General features: G+C 42.8%; 1 protein-coding gene across 1 annotated transcript; it reads left to right on the top strand.

The window, feature by feature from the left end:
- Window positions 1–7,224: 7,224 nt before the first annotated feature.
- MINAR2 (membrane integral NOTCH2 associated receptor 2) lies at window positions 7,225–16,389 on the top strand. The gene is made up of 3 exons (XM_075727197.1): window positions 7,225–7,443; window positions 15,156–15,401; window positions 16,210–16,389. The coding sequence occupies exons 1-3, from the start codon at window positions 7,279–7,281 to the stop codon at window positions 16,387–16,389; spliced, it is 591 nt and encodes a 196-aa protein (XP_075583312.1). The 5' UTR covers window positions 7,225–7,278.
- The last annotated feature ends 3,981 nt before the right edge of the window (window positions 16,390–20,370 follow it).

Here is a 20,370-nt window from a genome sequence, read left to right as displayed (position 1 = left end):
CAAGTATTGAATCAATGAAACACTGTAGAGATTTACACTGAATCACTGTTGCACTGTTTGAGGTAGTGTAGAGAAATGCAGTCCTAGAACTTGTACCATCCTATGAATCCACGTCTGTACTGTTTTAACATGTCACTTGATTTTAAACGTTTTGAAACAAAAAACCCATGCCCCTCTATACCTTTGTGTGTCCTCTTGCAGATTTACAAATGGAAGAGTCCTTCCTCCTGCCACTTGTATGAATTAATCTGTTAAACATTTTCAGTTCTCTGTTGACGATTTAGAAAATAGCTTTGTAATACTACTTTAGTTTTATCTTTGTTTTATGAAAAAGTCTTTATAAAAATGAAATGTTTTACAGTTTTGTGAAACGTTATGAAACAGCTAAAATTTTCCTTATGAGAAAATATTGTACATGATTCACATGATTTTTACATTTTCAATAAAAAGTAAAGCTTCTTTTGTTATTTGCATTTTTCCTGTTTTGGGCACCCATGTCTGGTAGCTAAATCCATCAAGCCCTGCATCAGAGCAGGGACAGCTACAGTAGTCCCTAAAACAAATTTCTCCTGCCTCTTGACTTAGGCACCTTTCTGCAGCTGCAGGCAGACATGCCACTCTGTGAGCCTTGATACATGGGAAGTTGGGTATAACAGAGTATTGTTCAGTGGAGAAGTTTTTTATCTCAGGTGAGTTCTATAACCACTGCACTTGGCAAGAGGAGAGGGGTAGGTCCTCTGCCTTCATTTTGTGATGCAAGCCTTTAGGCACCCTCTGAAAATATGTAGGGAGAGCAAACCCTGAAGGCAAGACAGCTGGAGAAATGAGTCTGAAAGGCATAATATTTTCTACTCAAAGCAAAAAAGGAATTCATCTTTATTTGAGTGATTGTTCCTTGTAATTCTCTGCAAGAGTCTACTGTATAGATGTGATGTAGATATCCACACAATTCAATCAACTGAGGCCCCCCCAATCAGGACTCTGATTCTGTCCAGGAAGAATACTTAGCTGCAGTGTTAATTCCCACTGAAATCAACATATGTGCTTTCAAATAACTGTACTGTCAAAATCTTTGGTTTGGCATCTTACTGCTGTGCATTCAAAAACCGCAACTTTCATGATGTGCTAAGTATCTTCTGATTTTAAAAAGTAAACAAGGAAAGAAAAGTAACTCTGACATCATGGAATGTGATACTACATTTTGTATAATTAAAAAGTTTCAATGCACAGAAAATTCAGTTGCTCTTGGGCATAACTCCTCAATGTCACAGACATGCATTTGAAAGTCTAACAGAATTATTGTAGTTGGAAGGCAAAAGAAACAATCATTATTTTACATTTTCTTCATACTTAATTACTACCCAGTCCTGCTAATACTCCTGCACTTGCTTGAATCACAACAACTGAAAATCAAGCGAAAGGAAAGATGCCCCCAGACTAGGGGCCAGAGGACAGTCTTCCATCAGCCAGTGATATCATCCACGCAATTTTGAATGTTTATGCTCTGCTGTTTCTGAATAGTCCACTAACAAGAATGTCAGCTCCATCTCAAAATGGAAAAGTACATTTTAACTCTGCCTGTATCCATTGAAAACAGATGAGTGACTTGTGCTGAAATCATCCTCCCATCACCGTTACACAGCATCATAAAAGAAGACTTTTGGATGGGAAGCAGGGATGGAAAGTTGCACAGTAAAATTATGTTCTTTTTAACTGTAATGAGTGAAATCAGGATGTTATAATGCTGATAGCTCTGGCTCCGATTCCTTCGCATCCGTAGTACAAAACTATTAATTAGATGTGTGTGAATAATTTTGAAGCAGTTTTGTGTCTACACAGCAAAAATGCCTCTTCCTTCTCTGCATGAATTTCAAAGCAAGTTAATTTTACTGCTTTGATACACTCTATCATCATTCAGAGAAGCAGCACAGACCAGAATACCTGTTTTGTCAGAAAATGGTAAGAACATTTTGAGAACGTGCCCAGCCTGTGGCCCAAGTCCCAGCACGCTGCAGGGGGTGTGCGTGCATGTGCCTGCCCTGCAGAGCTCTGCCACAGCCCAGGGTGACAGCAGGCAGCCCTTTCCAGCTGTGTTCAGGGAAGGAATAGCCTTCTGCACTTACAGACATTCCCACACAAGTTTACTCGCTTTTTGGATTTGGTCTTGCTTTTTCAGCACGCTCCCTCTGCATTAATATGTATTCCATCCAGCCTGATGAATATGTAAAATTTCAGCTAATGAACATCAAATCAGTCAAGTTCAGCTGACAAGTAAAGGTGAAATACACTCCAGCTCACAAGGGCTAGAGTAGGCCTCTGCTAATTAACTCCCACTTAGATTCTATTTTGTTGGATTAAGTGGGATTTAAGTGGTGCACATGGTTTGTGCTAGGCTGGTGTGCAGTGGGCCTGCTTCTTCCCAGATGCATGCTGGCTAGCTACAGCAGTGACCAAAAGTTACAATAGTTACCACTTCTCATACTTTTCTTAAAGAAAAGGAATACCTGAATTTTAATTGTGTTGTCATTTACTCTGGAGGGAGTTTGCTGCTTTGTTCTGGAGGATGTGGCTTAGGTTTTGGGTTGTTTGGGGGTTTTTTTCATTCAATTTTCATTGTCATCTTTAGTGACAGAGAAGCAGCCATTTGCTTATTCTAAAAATACACTAAAAATGGAAAGCTTGCCTGCATGAGGAGACCAATGGAGGCCCTAAAGCCTAGCAGGTCAATTGTAAAAAAAAAATTGAGAGTGCTCAGAAAGAATTTGGAGAGCTCTGTAGAAAAGATGCTCAAACTAATAGTAAAAGGGACTTGAAATATATTGAAAGCAGGAAGCTGGCTAGGGAGTCAATGGGACCGTCTTTCCAGCTGAAATGTTGCAGGGGTTCTTGTACCTTGCACGTGGGTTGCAACTGTGGTGGATTGACCCTGGCTGGATGCCAAGTGCCCACCAAAGCCCCTCTATCACTCCCCTTCTCAACTGGACAAGGGAGAGAAAATAGAACGAAAAGCTCATGGGTTGAGATAAGGACAGGGAGATCACTCAGCAATTACCATCATGGGTAAAACAGACTCGACTTGGGGAAAATCAGTTTAATTTATTACCAGTCAAATCAGAGCAGGGTGATGAGAAATAAAAACAATCTTAAAACACCTTCCCCCCACCCCTCCCTTCTTCCCAGGCTCAACTTCACTCCCAATTTTCTCTACCTCCTCCCCGCGAGCGGCGCAGGGGTACAGGGAATGGGTGTTGTGGTCAGTTCATCACATGTTGTCTCTGCCACTGCTTCCTCCTCAGGGGAGGACTCCTCACACTCTTCCCCTGCTCCAGCGTGCGGTCCTACTCACAGGAGACAGTCCTCCACCAACTGCTCCAGCGGGGGTCCCTTCCACGGGGTGCAGTCATTCAGGAGCGGCCTGCTCCAGCATGGGTCCCCCATGGGGTCCGAAGTCCTGCCAGCAAACCTGCTCCAGCGCAGGCTCCTCTCTCCATGGGTCCACAGGTCCTGCCAGGAGCCTGCTCCAGCGCGGGCTCTCCAGGGGGTCACAGCCCCTTTGGGCACATCCACCTGCTCCGGCGTGGGGTCCTCCCCAGGCTGCAGGTGGATATCTGCTCCACCGTCGACCTCCATGGGCTGCAGGGGCACAGCCTGCCTCACCATGGTCTTCACCAGGGGCTGCAGGGGAACCTCTGCTCCAGCACCTGGATCACCTCCTTCCCCTTCTTCTTCACTGACCTTGGTGTCCGCAGAGTCGTTCTTCTCACATATTCTCACGACTCACTCCAGCTGCTGTTTGTGTCCCATTGGTTACTTTTTTTCCTCCTTAAATATGTTATCACAGAGGCACTACCACTGTCACTGATGGGCTCAGCCTTGGCCAGTGGCAGGTCCATCTTGGAGTCGGCTGGCATTGGCTCTACTGGACACAGGGGAAGCTTCTAGCAGCTTCTCACAGAAGCCACTCCTGTAGTTCCCCCCCGCCCCTACCAAAACTTTGCCATGCAAACCCAATACATGCTTATAGCAGAAATGGCAGAGAAGCTGGATCAAGCTGAAGGAAATACACGGGAATGTAAGACCAAATAGGTGTCTTGGATGTTAATAGGTATCTAGGGTGGCAATCACATGAGATTCCTGGAAGAACACAATTAGGAAACAGAACTGCTTGCCATGGTGCTTAAGCTGTTGTTTCAAACAGCTGCTCTGCCAGACGACTAGCAGATTGCAGTGTAATTCCTGCCTGTGGAAAAGGGGAACTTTAGGGCATCCTTTGAACTACAGACTAAGGAGTCTTGAGTTCCTTTTCTGGTGCCGTAATAGTCAATAAAAAAGAATAAGATCCCCGAGTACCTGGATAAGCATGGGCTGTTGGGAGAGTCAGCATGGCTTCAGCTGTGTCCTGAGCAAAGAGGAGCTGATGGACACAGAAGTCTCTGACAAGGTTACATGTTACAGGATATTCAAGAAACAACATTCACACAGGACTAAAGGAGCAATCTTTATGGCTTGAAAGCTGGTTAAAGGATTGAAAGCAAAATGGTCATATTTCAGGAAGGAGAGGAGTCAGCAGTATGGTTCCCCAAGGAATGATTCTGGGTTTTGTTTTTTCAACATTTTCATCAATGACATGAGGAAGAGAGCAAAAATGGAGATCTCCAGCTCTGCAGGTGACAGTAAGCTCTTCTGCTTAACCTGTTAAACTGTTGCCTCACTTGGCAAGAAATTCACAAAACTGAGTGATTAGGCAAGACGTTAGCCAATAAACTTTGATGTGGGTAAATATAAGGTAGTAAGATGGTAGCTATGGAAAATAGCCTAAACTATTCCTACAAGATACTGAACTTGCAACTGGCAGTCATAGAGGTGGAGAAGAATCATAGCGTCATTGCTTACTGTAGTCTGAAGTTAGGAGCTCTGTGAGAATAGCAGGAAAAAAAGCCAAAAACTGATGGATGTTGTCAGAAGAGAGGGCATCATTTTTCCTGGTTTTGGAACTGTGGTGTACCCACGGCTTGGGCACTGCATTCATTTATGGTTGCTGTGTTCTCATGAACAATGTAGTGGAATTACACTGCAACACATTAAAAAAGGCAAGTAAATGATCAAGGGGATAGACCAGGTGGCTTATGAGATGAGACTGAAAAAGTTGGTACTTCTGGTTGGAGAGGAAGAGGCTGAGATGAGCATGGTCAAGGTTTAAAAAATCCTGAAGGTGATAAATTAGCTGCATATGGAGCTCTTGTTCTTAAAATCCTGCAGTACAACAAAAAGGGCATCCTTGATAAAACTTGTATGGAAATTAGTTTAAAACACGTAAAAGTAAACACTTTAGACAGATGGTCATGAGGTTCTGAAGCTTGCTTCTAGAGGAGGTAGTGTCAGAAGATTTGAAAAGCAATTAGACAAATTCATGGACAAGAAGTTCATAAATAGATAATAAAAGGCCTGGGAAGAAACACACTAGCACAAAAAATTGTGTGGCTTTTGGGGGAGTAAAAGAAGAATGAACTGCAGAAAGCAGCCAGGGCTACACAGTCTCCCTAAGCAGCATCTCTTCCTGCCTTTTTCAAACACAGTGATAGATCCTGGGCTTGGTGGGGTCTGACCTAGTGAGACCTTTTTTATGTTCTTATGTCATGTCTAATGAAATGAAGTAGTGTTGGTAAGTAAATTCACACAGATGCACACCACATCATATGCTACAGTAGCATGGAAGAATCCTGTGTTCAGAAAGATGCTGGAAAGGGCGTATATATGTTCAAGAAAGAAGGCAAGGTTATATGTACCACCTATTTTAGAGCACAAATTATTATTGCCTTAGTTCTGCACAGGGAAAAAGGGGGACTACATGTCATTGTAAGTCTAAACCAGAAGCTTCATGGTACTTCCTTAGGGTACACTGTAAAGGTGTGTTAGTGTTTCAGGGCTTCATTACATCAGGGAGAAACAGTTCTAAATGTAGCAGTAGGTTGCCCAGAAGCATGCACATCCACTCAGAAACAGAGTCACTACAGTCTCTTTCGTGGCTGCTCATAAATACTCTAATATGAGTATCAACTGAAAGGTGACAGATTAATAATTTTTAACAGATACACTGTAAAATAGTCACCAATAAATACATGAAAGAAAAAATGAACTTTCTAAGTAGATAAAGTTTTTAACTTGTACATATATCAAAGTATTCATTTATTACATCAGGATCTCACATTAGTAACATTTAAAAAAATAGTTTACTGGTTTTATTTTCTTTTTAAATTTCAGCAGTCTTCTGTAAGGAAAAGAGATTGGTCAGATTCTCTAGTCTAAGTACAAGGCTAAAATTTTTGTGATGCCCTAATTCTCAGCACTAATTTGATCCAAAATAGGTTTTCCTGGACTTCAAACAATGAGCTTTCAAAAACCTCTCTGGCAGTGTCATCAAAAATAAAAAATATCTTAGAAAAACAGAAAGGTTTGAAGAAAAAGGTTAAAATAAAAATGAGGAGACTACTTTTGCTGATTGTAAGTAATGGCCATGATGAGAAGGGGAATTTCATTAGCTGGAAGTCAAAAGACTTGTAAAACGATGATGAAAATATCAAATCTCAAAATAAAATAATAAAAGTGAAGGGACTGAGACTACACCATTCAAGTCAGCAAGAGTTTTTTCCATTCACTTGAACAGGAGCAGAATCAATTCCCTGAAAACTTCTGTTATCAATTACTTGAAACAATCTAATATTTCCCAGGATCAAGAAGAATTTACTGTGAAAGAAATTCCTGAACCTAAAGAAGTGTATGTCATAGCCATCGTGGTAAATGGTACCAACCCACACAGCACAATGAAGCCTCTGAGTACCGCCACAGAAAAGGAGGACTTGCTTTGCACTGGGAGCTGCTTCTAATTTTCTGGGGAAAAAAGCTTGCTTTGAAGTATTGTAAGCTTGACATTTTTGGCAGGTCACTTGAGGAAGTGCTGGTATGCATTTAAGTGTCTCATGCATCTACTCACTGGTACTCTGTTAGCTTTAATGAGCACATATGTATCTATCAAAACAGACCTTGAACTTGAAAACTTAAGCTAGGCACTTACAGAAACATGTCCTGTCTGCTCTGCCGCTTCTAAACAATCTTTTATCATTCGTAGATGATATAAGTGAGCCTGACACCAAACAGGGGACAGATACAGTTTCAGGAAACTGTCGTATCCTTCTTCACGTCATTAATAATAGAAGGAGCGTGCACAGCCAGGAAGCAGAAGCTGGGGCTGTTTTCATTATTACTTTACAGGACAGAAACATGGACTTTTCCGTTTTGCCAAACAACAACCATCCCGATAAATTTCTGCAACTGGAGGTGAAGTCTCTAGTGAAAAACTCTGCCTTTCCACAAGCCAGCCTGGCAAAATTCCCAGAAACAGCTTTACCTGGCGTGCAGCGGTGGCACAACAGGGTCTATTTACAGGTAAGGTCTAAAAGAGGTTGACATTTTTCCTACCTTGTTTTGGGGATCTGGAGACAAATTACATGAGGTTGAGACTTCAGCTGTGGATTCAGCTTCCTGAATCTCTGAATCTGAATCACAAATATCCCTGTAAGTTTTCCCATTGACTTCAGTGAGGACCAGGCTCCAAGAGAAGAGTCACTGTCTTCAGGGCTGTCCACTGACTTCGTTTCAGTACGTTAGGCTTTCTACTGCTTGTTATAACATTTTCATACCATTTCCCAGAAACTCTATTGATATCAAATACCGATTAATTGTACTGAGGGGGGCAAAATAAGGGGAGCAATAAGGGGCAAAATAAGAAAAAAACTAAACCTGAAAGCCAGGCCATATCCCTCAAACTCGATTAAAAGAGACATTAGCGAGAGCATCAGAGATTCTTGCTAGTGTCTTGCGAGCTTATATATGCCTACACAGTTCACTGTATCTTCCTCTTTATTTTGCCTTGTTTTCCTCATTCTGCTTTGACCTTCTGTTATCCTGACAGACAGCTGTTGAAAGTGTGAAACACACTAACTCTATTAATCCAGGTTATTATATAGAGGTAGCAGCAGTTTCTTGGTAAGTATGTAAATGTGCACTGCCTAGCAGAGGCCCTCGAGCTGGCGGCGGCGAAGTTCATGTCTGGATTAGCAGCAGTACAGCTGCATCAGCTCACACCCCTCTGGGCCCCACTTGCTGCTCCACAGAGCTCCTTCCCTGCTGCCCAGGGAGCCCCCTGCCTTCCCCACCCCTAGCATGAGCAAAAGCTCCAAGGTCTGGTTCTTGTCAGGGGATGGAGACGCACATAAGCAGTTGCGGGGGGGGATGGAGAACGGTCTGCATCCTGAGGATCCTTAGAGTGGGGGTCCAATTCCCCAGGGGAATGAGGAGTGGGAGCCGAGAAACCGTCAACCTGGAGGAGAGGAAGAAAAAGATCCTTAAAGTCTCCCACAGCTACTTCCAGTTGTGCTTCTCCCCTCTCAGACATTTCTCCCCATCGGCTCCCCAAACCTCTTCACTCCCTCCTAGAGTCCATTCCAGCCCTTAGCCACATGCAAAAGTCCTCCCCCTCCTGACACCCACTTCCATGGCCCTCCCCCCCACCTTCCCTAGCCTCTTGCCACCCCCAACACCCTTCCCTCTGCCTACCCCAATGCCTCCAGCCTCGTCTGCTCATATTGTGTAATCTTTGCTGGCAATTCCCCAAGGAGAGCTGGGGGCGGGGGGTGGGGGGCGGCGCACGGTCGCCCATCATCTCCCATGCAAAAAGCCCTAACCAAGGGAAGGAGCCTGCGGGATCCCAAACAATGGGGTATGGTGCAATGCTGGCCTTGCTCCCACCCCACCTAAGCCCCTTTTTTGTGCAGGAGGGAGGCAGCCACACACAGAGCCTCCTCCGCAGCAGGGATCCTTCTCCCTATTGTCGTTTAACAGGACGCACTGTCACCGAGCCAGGGCTGCAGAGCTGCAGGAGGATTAAAAATGTGTGGGGAGCCCTGTGTTTTTTCGACTTGTGCTCTGCCCTTCGCCACCAGTGAGAGGGTTTTCCTGGAACTCTGTTCCTAGCCCTGGGATGGCCATTTCAAAGGAAATGTCTGTGCTCACCATGTCTCCAGAAATGCAGTTTGCAATGCGGTATGTTTTATAAATGTTAAACCTAGAGCACAACCTATACTTTTAAGTGTATTCATTAGAGAATTCAAGCTGTCCAGATAAAATTCGTTGAGCCTTATTCTCTCTCCCTTACGAGCTCGCCTCCTTTTTTCCCTTTTGCTGACAATCAAATAAAGGGAAAAGAACTGATGAGTTCCAGACACTAGAATAAACACGATGGCACAGTGGAGAACTAATGGCGCAGGAATAACATGTTTTGCTTTAAGATGAGAGAGCTAATGGGGTTAAGGGTTAGTTAATTCAGAAACGGAAATGGGGGGGGGAGGGAGGAGAATTCATTTCAGAACATATGTGCGTGACCTACAGACTTGCAAAGTCGTTAAACCTTGAGAGTAGCCTAAGTTCCCTCTTTAGAAAATCATTTTCTTTTAAGAACCTATTGCTGCTCAGGGCTCCCTGTATAAAGTGACTTCTCAGTGGTGTGTTTGTGGTCTCTTCCAGACCTTTATTATAAGATCACTTAAATTCAAGTGCACTTAAGCTCTTATGTGTTTTCTCCACCTATAAGATTTTAAATTTATTTCCATTATAAAAAGCAGCTTGACATAACGACGATTCCTATTGCTGACCAAAAAGTTGCTGCTCTTTCTCCTTACTTTCCTATTCTGTATCAGGCAAACTGAACAGCTTCCCTGCTTAGCTTATAGTTTCATCATCTACTTTGAATAAAACAAACCATAAAGCAGTCGAGGAATCTTGGCCCTTCCTTGTGAAAAGCAGCATAAAAACCACAGACTGTTTCTCCTGCAAATGGCTAGCTACTGACCGCTTTCTGAATGCCCTGAAAATTTCCAGTCACGCACCGTATGTTTTGGTGCTCAGCATACACCTGATGATTAATCCCCTGTATCTGCTTCTGATAGCTGGGGTGCATGTGTCCCCTGTAGTCTACCTGGTCATTTTCTGCAATGCTTGGACTTCTCTTTCCTGCTTGTATTTCCCTTTTTTCCCTATTTCTGGAAGACAGCTAGAGAGCATTTGGTCTTTGAACACCATGCTACTTCTTGTCATGCTGTTCTTGCTTAGGAATTCACAACTCCAAACAAATTTTGGCCTGCAGGTATTACAGTTGTCATGCTAACTGCACTCCTAACCCCTCCTGGTCTCTCGTCTGAGCCAACGCCTGTGTCCTGCCTTTGTTTGTTTCTCAGTGTACCAGGACAAGATTTTTTCTTTTTTTACCTATAAGTCAGGTGCTGGGTTACAGTCGCTTGTTTGTCCCCTGGCTCATATGTGTGTTACATACTTCCACTCTTTCCTGTATTCTTCCCTAGACATCTGCAATTGGCCACAGTCAGAGCCAGCTGCAAGGTTGGCAGGAGCTTTGGTCTGACACCATACAGAATTTTTTATATAATGCATTCACAACCCTGCAGAACTCCATTACCAATGACAGATTTAGGTAAACAATTCATTACGAGGACAGAAGTACTCTCAATGCTGCACAGTTAAAATAGTCCATATGAATGCCTACTTTTCTCTAAATATTCCTGTCACTTCTGCTTAAATGTTTATAACCACCTACTGATCTCCTTCCTATCCATGTCAGGTGGCTTCCCAGGTTGCTTTGTAGTACCTGATGCTGCCTTGTCTCTGACAAGCAATTCTGATCCCCCTCAGTTCCTTCAGTAAGAAAACTTGCATTCTCAGGAATCCTTGATGTGAGCTGTCTGCCCTACTGTCTTTCAGATCTGCTTACCTACCCTTGGTTACTCATTCCCTTCCTGATTGCTTTTCCACAGAATCCCCTATGAGATCAGATTTGTTCAGGGAATTCTAAAGAGCTAACATTTATTTATCCTGATAAATGAGCTCTTTTTATTGACCAAATAACTAGCAATACCTATACAGTTACAACTATCACAGGGATTCTTGGGTTACTAGCCAGCAGCTTTTTGTCTGTCAGACCTTTTGTCTGTCTTAGAGACAGGCCTCTACATCAGAAAAATGCCCTTCCAAGTGCTGGGAGAGTCCTCCAGGGTGTGTTACAAGGCTTTTGCACAACAGAGGGTTATAGTCTTAAACAAATTCCATGCAAATATAATTATCACCCTGCTACGCACTTTCATTAGGATTGAGGAGGTTGTTACAAAACAAATCCTGCAGTATCTGTTGGCCCTAAGTTTCTTGAAGACACCCTTGGTTAAAACTTCTAGGCGTAGCTGCCCATCAACGGCATTTGTCACTTTCATTGAGAATCTCCCCCGGCCACAGCTGGAGACCATGGCTGGCCATGGGACAAGAGGAACTAACTCTCTTTGGGGGGGAGTAAAGAAAAATTTGACTTGCAGGAAGTAAATTTCCTTAATTTTTTAGATGTCTCTTTGATCTTTTCTTGCAGGTAGATGGGCTTGACACCAAGGCCTAGCCTTAACTGTTGATGTCCTGGTTTTGGTGGGTAATTAGCTTGATGTCTTATATCGCAGACTGAGGAAAGAATGGTTAGACGCTCAGGTTGTTTCAGGGCTAACAACAATGACAACAGCCGGAACAAAAGGATGAAGTCAAGATAAAAATGAGATAAAAATGTTTCCTAGCAACATAGATTAATTTATATTTTTTAATTATATATATTGCAATGTACCTATATGCATAATTTGCATTATGAAATAATCAGCAAGAAAAACATGTGGAGAAAGCACATTTTGACCCAGGGATGGAACTAACATTGACTCTCTACAGATCTTCAGGCTTTTTACAGAATTCGCTTTATGTACATGCCAGCTCTCTGGGACTGTCAAAGCGGTACAAACTGTTCTCAGTGAAACACGAATTATAAACCATAACAGTTTTCTTGCTCATGAGCTATATGTAGATCAAACACAGTTATGTGTTTGCAGAGTTGAGCATTTTTCATCTTGTTAAATGAGTATTTCGTCAACACATTTCAACTACAGTTTCTCAGAGTTCTTCGTAACTATTGCTGCTTTGAGTATTTGCTGTTCCCTCCTTCCACTCAGTGAACAGTAACATAAATTGCCTCTGATTTGGTCTGTTCCACACTCATTAACACTGGCTTCTTAGACACAGTGTATGTCATATAAATTCTTCAACACACATGGATACCTAAGTTTAGAAGACTTTACTCTTTCTTTAAACATTTGCTTCATGAATCAGAATCAAAACACAGAAGTCTGTGAAAACTGTTGGGAGATGTTTTGAATCTTAAAAGAAAAATTTTGTAGTTTTTGCTAGAATTAATACTAGCAGGTATATTTTTATTATCTAATCTCCTATTTCTCTGCTTCTATAAATGCATATGTTTCATGCCACCCTCTTCATATTTCTCTGTATCATTTCTTGGACATAAACCTTTTTTTAATATGTGCTTCAGGCTTCTGTCCTTCCTTTTCCCTAACTAGTCTCCAGGACATATCTACTGCAGAAGTTTCACAACCAAGCATTTGTCTGCACTCAAGTGTATTCTCCCCATTAGCTTGGCACTTCAATGTCTGTCCTCTAAAACTTCTGCAAAGTACCTCCTTGCCCAAATTCCAGTCCAGTTCTCACGGTAAAACCCTGTTGCCCCTCCTATCCTATTCCCTCTCTACCTCTGCTCCAGGCTACCACATTCTCCTGTTCTCATGCCCGTGAAAAGGAAGGTACTACAGACAGAAGGGGCAAAAAGTTTTGCCACAAAGAACTCTTTTTATGAACAAATTTTGCATCATGCCATCTATTCCAAGTTTTGGAGCATTTTATTCAAAACAGCTTGAGAAATTACTGTCGAGTCACATTCTTTTCACAACATTTTAGCCTAGGGAGACCAAGCATCCCCTGGTGAGACAGTTCGTGTTCTTCAACAAAATGTTCTCCAAGTTCAACTATCTAGCAAGCCTGAGGGAAGCATCATTAAAGTCAATGACAAATTTTAAATAAGAAATAAAATAAATAAAGTAAAATAAAATAAAATAAAATAAAATAAAATGCAGTCAGAAAGAAACAACCATTAAAAACACCAGCTCAGCTGAAATCTGGCCAGTACAACCCAGAGGGCTTCAGTGCCAGCTGTAACTGCAATGCAAAGAGTAATGTTGTCAGGGGATATGTCAAGGCTAAGAAATGATATATGGAAATTATGAACTAGTAGAGGGACTGGGAGGGCACTGAGGATCCACCCACCTACTAATGGTAATTATTGATGAGAAACATGCTTAGTCACTTGTGCACAATTGAGTGATAAGAATGCCAGTATGATGCTTCCTCCTAGGGTTTCTTAGACAAAGGCTGTTGTTTTCTCTTCTCCACCTTTCCTTTCTGAAGGAAACAAGTCCTCCCACTTCATTCTACACCTGCCTGCCCTAGACCAACTCACACATGTCTATGTGTGTGCACAGGCACTGAGGCATAAAGTAGGTGATGGCATGTAGCAGCTGGCTTCCACTGCAACTGGATTCACCAGCCCACAAAGGCATCAGAAAATTACTCAAGCAGAAGCAGCCAACAGTTTGCCATCAGCTAAGGGACCCACGCTGGCTGATGAGCGATCTGAGCAGCTCCCAGAGCCAGTGTGCAGGAGGAGGTGGGATGCCCTGGGCTCCCACCAGAAAGGTGGAAGGAGGAGCAGGAAGTGGCCCTAGCAGCAGCAAGCCCTTCAGCTGCTGAAGTCTGTCCAGCCCATGGCACCTTAACCTCTGGAGATCTCAATAGAAGTGAAAAATCTTGGGAAAGACATCTTTTCAGGGAAGGAATTTTCTCAGGTCCCAGCCTCTTCATCGGCTGTTTATGATATGCGTGCACTTTATGGGAGTCTGGCAGTGGGTGCTGCCCACACCTTTGTGATTTCTGAGGGTGGGAGAGGGCTGGGGTGTGCCCCCCCTCCCAACATGCCTGCAGCAGGGTCACCTGGTCAGGCCAAGGCTCCCCTTGTCTCAACATAAAGTTCCTAAGGAAAAAGGTGCTAATGGGTGAGTGGTGTTTGCTAATGAGGAAAGCTGAATTTGCACTGTGATGGTTCTGTAGAAGCAGTCCTGAGACACGGGACAGGTATTAGCATAAGGCAAAGGATGTGCCAGAAGCAGGTCTCCCAGGAAGCTGACACACCTCTGGAACTGCAGATCAGTGACAGATTAATTCAAAGTCTTGGGGACAGAAGGTGGTGGTGAACCAAAATGTTGAACAGCTTGAATTGGAGAGTCTGGTTGCATTCTTCCATGCAATTACATATTGAAAAATATGGTAACTACCATCTTAGCAGCTCCCGAAGAGTCTCTTAGTACTGTGTTAAGCAGCATCTTGTGAGTTCTCCAAAAATGTGATACCACCAGGGTTGTTCTTCCCCCTCCCTTTCCACTCCCCTGTTCTAAAAGGTCCAATTTAACAATTGTTGCTGGGAGACTGCTCAGATATTTAATTACCTTTGAGTTCTGACAGTGCCCAAATTAAGGACTCTCCTTCAGTTGAATGAAGGGCCTCTTTGACTTCCTGACATGGGTCTAGCATTCAACAGCGTGGACAGAACTGCGAATCACACCCCTGCTGTCAGAGATGCATCTCCAGTCAAGGCAGTGCTACACACCGTAGCACCTGTGCTTCATTCTGCTTTGTCCTTACAGTTCTGCTTCTGCATCATATGCCTGTGGCTTTCATCAGAACTGTATCTTAGAGTCATAGAATCATAGATTCATGGAATATTGTGGGTTGGAACGGACCTTTAAAGCTCATCTAGTCCAACCCCCCTGCAGTGAGCAGGGACATCTTCTACTGCAGTGCTCCACTGCACTCTTTTGCTAAAGCAGAGTCTTCCTTTCAGCAGGCATTATAATGCCAGTTCACATTTGCAAAAGAGTTGACTGTTCAGATTGTACCCACGTGCTTTCCCCAGAAGGAAGAAATCTGCCTGGAGTGAACAGTCAGGCTCCCTTACTGTACGGTAGATGTTTGCCAGAACAAGAAAAATGATTGCATGAATTTTAAAAATTATTCTGTTGTATTACAAATGATAACTCTGGAAGGGAACATGTGTCATAGGTAAATGAAGATGAAAGCCAACTTCTGATCTAACTTGTGCCTTACAGAGAGAAAAAAGAAATGTCACTGAGCTGCCAGGCTTAGACTCGAATGAGGTCAGCCAAGAAATGATAGACAAAGCCCTCGGGAAACACATTACACCCATCACCCTGAAATCCACAATCAAAAGCAACCCCTTGTATAGTGATATCCAGGTGGATGACAAATGGAAGGAGAAGAAAAAGACCCCTTCCTGGACTGTGCAAGACTATGACAGGCACTCGCTGCACTCTAACTTGGCCAGCCACGTAAAGGTAACACACTGTTGTGCTGTGTTTGAGCAAAGTAAATTGCTATGAGCTGTGAGGTACATGCATGAACCACTGCGCAGCCCACTTGGTTCTTTTGGGGGGATTCCAGAAGTAAATACGGATGCATTTTCTGGTATGGACATGACACTAATGTGAGTCTGATCAGGAAAAGAAGTCTACGTACCTGGTTAGACTCCAGGAATTTCAGTTCTGCACAACATGACCTATGTGACTAGAGAAAGTCTTAAACAGCAACACCCTGCAACTCAGCTTCCCTGTTTATACAGGGAAGAACTATAAACGAGGCACTTAAATACTATATGTCCACTTTAATAACTGTTCATAACATCATTCTGTTATCAAATAATATACATTTTCTCAGCTTCATCCACATTGTGCAGGATCCTGCCTCACTGTGGGTTGGCACAAATCACTTTTAGGGTAACTTTTGTGAGTTTTTTTCTGCTGTTCCCTTTTTTGGAAAGGGACTCAGATCTGTGTTTATAAATCGACAAGTCTTCTTGAGAAGACAACATGGTTTCTTCTGGGCTTTTTAATCACCTTTCAATGGCTGGTGTCCTACATTTGGTTCCTGACTGAAAAGTGTGGGTTTAATTTTCCCCGGTGGAACATTTGCAGCATCTGGCAAGTAGTGCAACCTATGTTCAAGTGAAAGTTTCTTGCATTTGTGTTGTGATGCCTTAAATTCATTAATCACTATCTGATGATAGCCAAAATACTTCTGGCTATGTTCTAATGACTTTATGTGCAACAGAGAGGAACTGAGTTAATTTTCTGATTTTTCTTTTAGGAAAATCCTAATGATCTACAGTTCTGGATGGGGGATATTTATACTCCTGGGTACGATACCTTGTTAAAAAAGAAAGAGAGAGAAAAAAAGCATTCCAAATGTTGTCGAATCATCCTGCTCATGGTACTAGCTGTTTGCATCCTGATTACCATAGTCACACTCAGCATTTTGCTTACTTAGTACAGCCAAATGATGTTGATGGGAATGTTTTCAATAAATATTTTTATTAAGCTATTCCCCTCCCTTGTTTTATTTGAATTCCAATTTTTTGTCACAAATACAATTTGTTTGACATCACTATTTTACAATGTTCCTGTGCAGCATAAGGAATTGATCGTGAAAAGAGACAAATACTCTGAGCATGGCAGAATGTCTCCTTATGGGTATAATTAAGAAATAAAACTATAAATATGCTACTTTTCTCAGTGCCACCTTCTTTGGATTAGTGATTTGGGTCAGTATGTGTGTGGCATGGTACATATAATATGACTATTTGTTCTAATAAACACCTACCATCCTGCTCATCTTTTTATGATAGGTATTACTGGAATATAGAAAAGTATGATAAAGCGGCATTCAAGATATCCCAAAGAATTCTAAAACAAAAATTCACACATTACTTAGTGACTAAATGCATTGCTGCAATGATGCAGCACTTAGTAAAAAGCTAGCCTAAATGCATAAATGTTTCTCCATAGTTTTTCAGAGAAGAAAAACAAAAAATAGACCACTGAGCTTCTATCAAAAGAATTCCCTGAGACCTGAGACAGGGTTTCTTCATCTGTGTGTCAAGTTCTTTAAACATGTAGCATCTCTGTCACCCCAGAAGATGGAAGGCCAATATTTTTTTAATCTGATGCATCAAAAACTGGAGCAAAATTGGTGGAGTACTAGAGTATAAAGTGGAATTAGAATACACCTTAAAAAGATGAAAGTGATATAGCCATGCTGTGAAAATGGGTCTTTGTAAATGAAAGGACCAAAATTTACAATTTAAGAGCACTCAGACAATTAAGTTTATACATCTCTGAATAATTCAGGACAATGAAAACATGAGCTAAAATGACAAAAAGTGAGTGAACAGAGAGAGAAAAACTTAAGTTACTTCTTTTTCTGAAAAACACTGTGAGTGCTGCAAACCCTTTGTACAGTGCTCTATATTAGGGCAAGGGGCTAAGAATACTGTTGAGATGGGGATCTCCCTCACTCACACAAGAGAATCTTACAGATGCATGAAAGCTGGAGATCTGGGGTTATCCTAGATCTACCTCTCTTCACACAAAAAATGCTTTGGAATCCATCAGGAATCGGACCAACGTAGAGGGTGTGTATTGCCCCCTCTGAATTCTGGCGTGTGCCCTACTTACAGCAGCTTTGCAGTGCTTTAACTCAGGTCAAGGTGGATTCATCTTCAAGTGCAGTGTGACAGTAAGATAACTGCATTTAATTCCTTCCTGGCTCACCTAGTCCATGTTTGACTCCTGTTCGTGCTGTAACTCCTTGGACCCTAGTCTAGCTTGTACCATAACTGATTCGAAGAACCAAGCTACAACAGCTTACTTCTTTAATCTGGTAAGCAGCCAACAGCAAAAGTGAGGCAGCGTTTTAATGCATTGGCATAAAATTAGTATCCCTATTACAAGATTGAACACTGCTGTAAATATACAGGGGAACTCAAGTCTCCTGGCTTGCTGCAGTTTCAGTGTAGACGAGTGTTCTTGTCTGAAAGATCAGGTCCCTTCAGCTTATGAAAGTAAGAACTTGGGAGCATTTTACAAGACTAATAGCTGACATTATGAAGTAATTATTTGCATCAGAACAACAATACTTAACTGTTTTTTCCAGCCCAAGTACATTTGCTTCAAGTGCATTGCATACAATGCAGAGACGTATTTTTGTAAATTATTGAGGCCTGTAGGCGGGAAGCCTAAAAGCAAAGGGCTCTGTAATTTCCAGGAAAACAGCCAGTAATGCGAGTTTCTTAACTGAAAGGCTCTCTGAGGGTTTAGCAGTAGGGATAAAATCGTTTTCTCCACCAGCCCATTACTGGCTGTTTCACTCTGGTTTCGCTGCTGTCATCTAGCGGACGGTCAGAAAAGAGGAAAGACGTTTCAGGCACGGAGGTGCCGGTTTGGAGTAATTTGCCCTCCCCCCGCTTCCTTTTTTTTTTTTTTTTTTTTTTTTTTTGGCGCGGGGTGGGGTGTGATTTTTTATTTTCCGCTCGCGCCGTTGCGATGCGGGTTCCTCTGCTGACACCTGGTGGCGGAGAGCGGCGGGCGGGGAGACCCCGCGCCGCCCCCGCGCCGCCCCCGCGCCGCCCCCGCGCCGCCCCCGCGCCGCCCCCGCGCCGCCCCCGCGCCGCCCCCGCGCTCTGGCGGCAGCCCCTCCTCTGCTCTCGACACGTGTTTTCACTTACGGATGTGTAGCGCTGCTAAAAACCGGGAGAAAAAAAAGGCCCATTCATTCTCTGCGGGAGCGTCTGCCTGGCCCTCAAGGAAGGGGCCTGCTGCTGCTGCTGCTGCTGCTGTGGCGGCGACACTTGAGCATTCACAGGGGGATAGCCCCTTGTCTGCCTAAATAGGAGCTGTGTTCTAGGGCTGGAGAAAATAAGCACCAGTTGAATACTTTGGGGGGGGGGGAGGCGGGGAACAACAACCGAACAGATTGAGAGACAAAGACCTTTCTTCAAGGGGGAGTGGTGGAGCCTCGGGATCCTTTGTGCAGCGTGCTTAGCCTAAAAACAGTTAAGGAGACACCCCTTGGTTAACCGCTTAATGCAATATTAGGTTACGTGTGTTGTACAAGAACAATTTTAATTTTTGGTTGGTAAGATTGCTTTGTGCTGCCTCTTCTACCATGTAAAATTTTTTTTTTTTTTTTTTTTTTTTTTTGGTAATGCATACACTTTGTTTGACTTCGGTAGGATTTAAGCAGGTGCTTAATGCTAAGAAAGTACTCAAATTTGGATCAGAACAGAAACAAATCCTGGCATGGGTTCACATTTTTCATTCCAATGATGATCAGCTCAAATGGCAGCAAAGTCTCCTATGCATTAGTAAAAACTCTAACATACAACACCAGGTTGATACATCGATACCTTACCAGCACCTACTCATAAGATGTAGCACAAGGATATAACTGTGTTAGAATACTACCTTTGACTGGGAAAACTGGTACTGACAGTGAGATGTAGCAGGAATTAGTTCTTATAAACTGTACAGCTGCAACCTGGAACCAAATAAGAGCACTCGTTTATGCAGATTCTACCAACTTATAATTGCGCTGGCAGTTGCTGTATTTCACAAGTGATTTTAGAAAAATTAACTTCCTTCTGTCCAGCAAGTAAGGACTACCTAAGTGATTGAACTTTATTTTTTATTAGCTTCTAGTACAACTGCTGTCCCATATCACTAGAGCATCTTGGAAAATTTTGATGAGGAAATTCCCAACCTTCCTCTTCCTCTTGTTGTGCTACATTCTTCCCTTCCTAAAAGTGTCCATAAATATGCAACTGAGTTCTCATGTCAGAACCTGTGTGGATGCTAAGCATCTCAGCTGTCTATCACTGAAAGATCAGGAAGGTCCCCACAAGACTTCCCTATCCAAGGGGAGTGTCCCACTTGTTAGCTGAGAGATGTTTTGAAGCAGGTCAGACTACGGAATCCACTCTAAGGACCTGGCTCTGCGTGGTTATGCTCTTGTAAATGGAGTCATTCACTGAAGTTTACGGGGATACTAGTCAGATGAACTAAGCATCAGCCAGCCTTCCAGCACAATAACTGTGATGTTCCTGTCAACTATTTTCTCATACTATTTTACTGGCTAGAAGGTGCTTTAGATTTAAAAAGCTAGAACAGCAGTCACCCGCTGTAACCAGAGACAGGGTGTAACATAAGGTGTACCATCTCTTTTTGTTGCACAAGAGAAATTTTAAAAGTTTTTAGCACCTAGTATTTTAGGTGGATTACACTTTTTGGTTTAACAGCAGCACTTTCCTCCTATATAGTTTCCTTTACAAAAAGTGGTTTTTGCACTATATTACCTTTTTTAGGATTTCCCAGAAAGCTTTACCTCGTGGACACAGACAGATACAAATCCAGAGCATTTCTATGCAAACACAGTTCTGCTGTGACCCTACCTGTACAGCCATAACCTGATAAT

Source organism: Pelecanus crispus, chromosome Z (genome assembly GCF_030463565.1).
Source record: "Pelecanus crispus isolate bPelCri1 chromosome Z, bPelCri1.pri, whole genome shotgun sequence".
NCBI lineage: Eukaryota > Metazoa > Chordata > Aves > Pelecaniformes > Pelecanidae > Pelecanus > Pelecanus crispus.
Note: the sequence above shows the minus strand (reverse complement) of the source record. Positions and strands in the feature narration are given on the sequence as shown.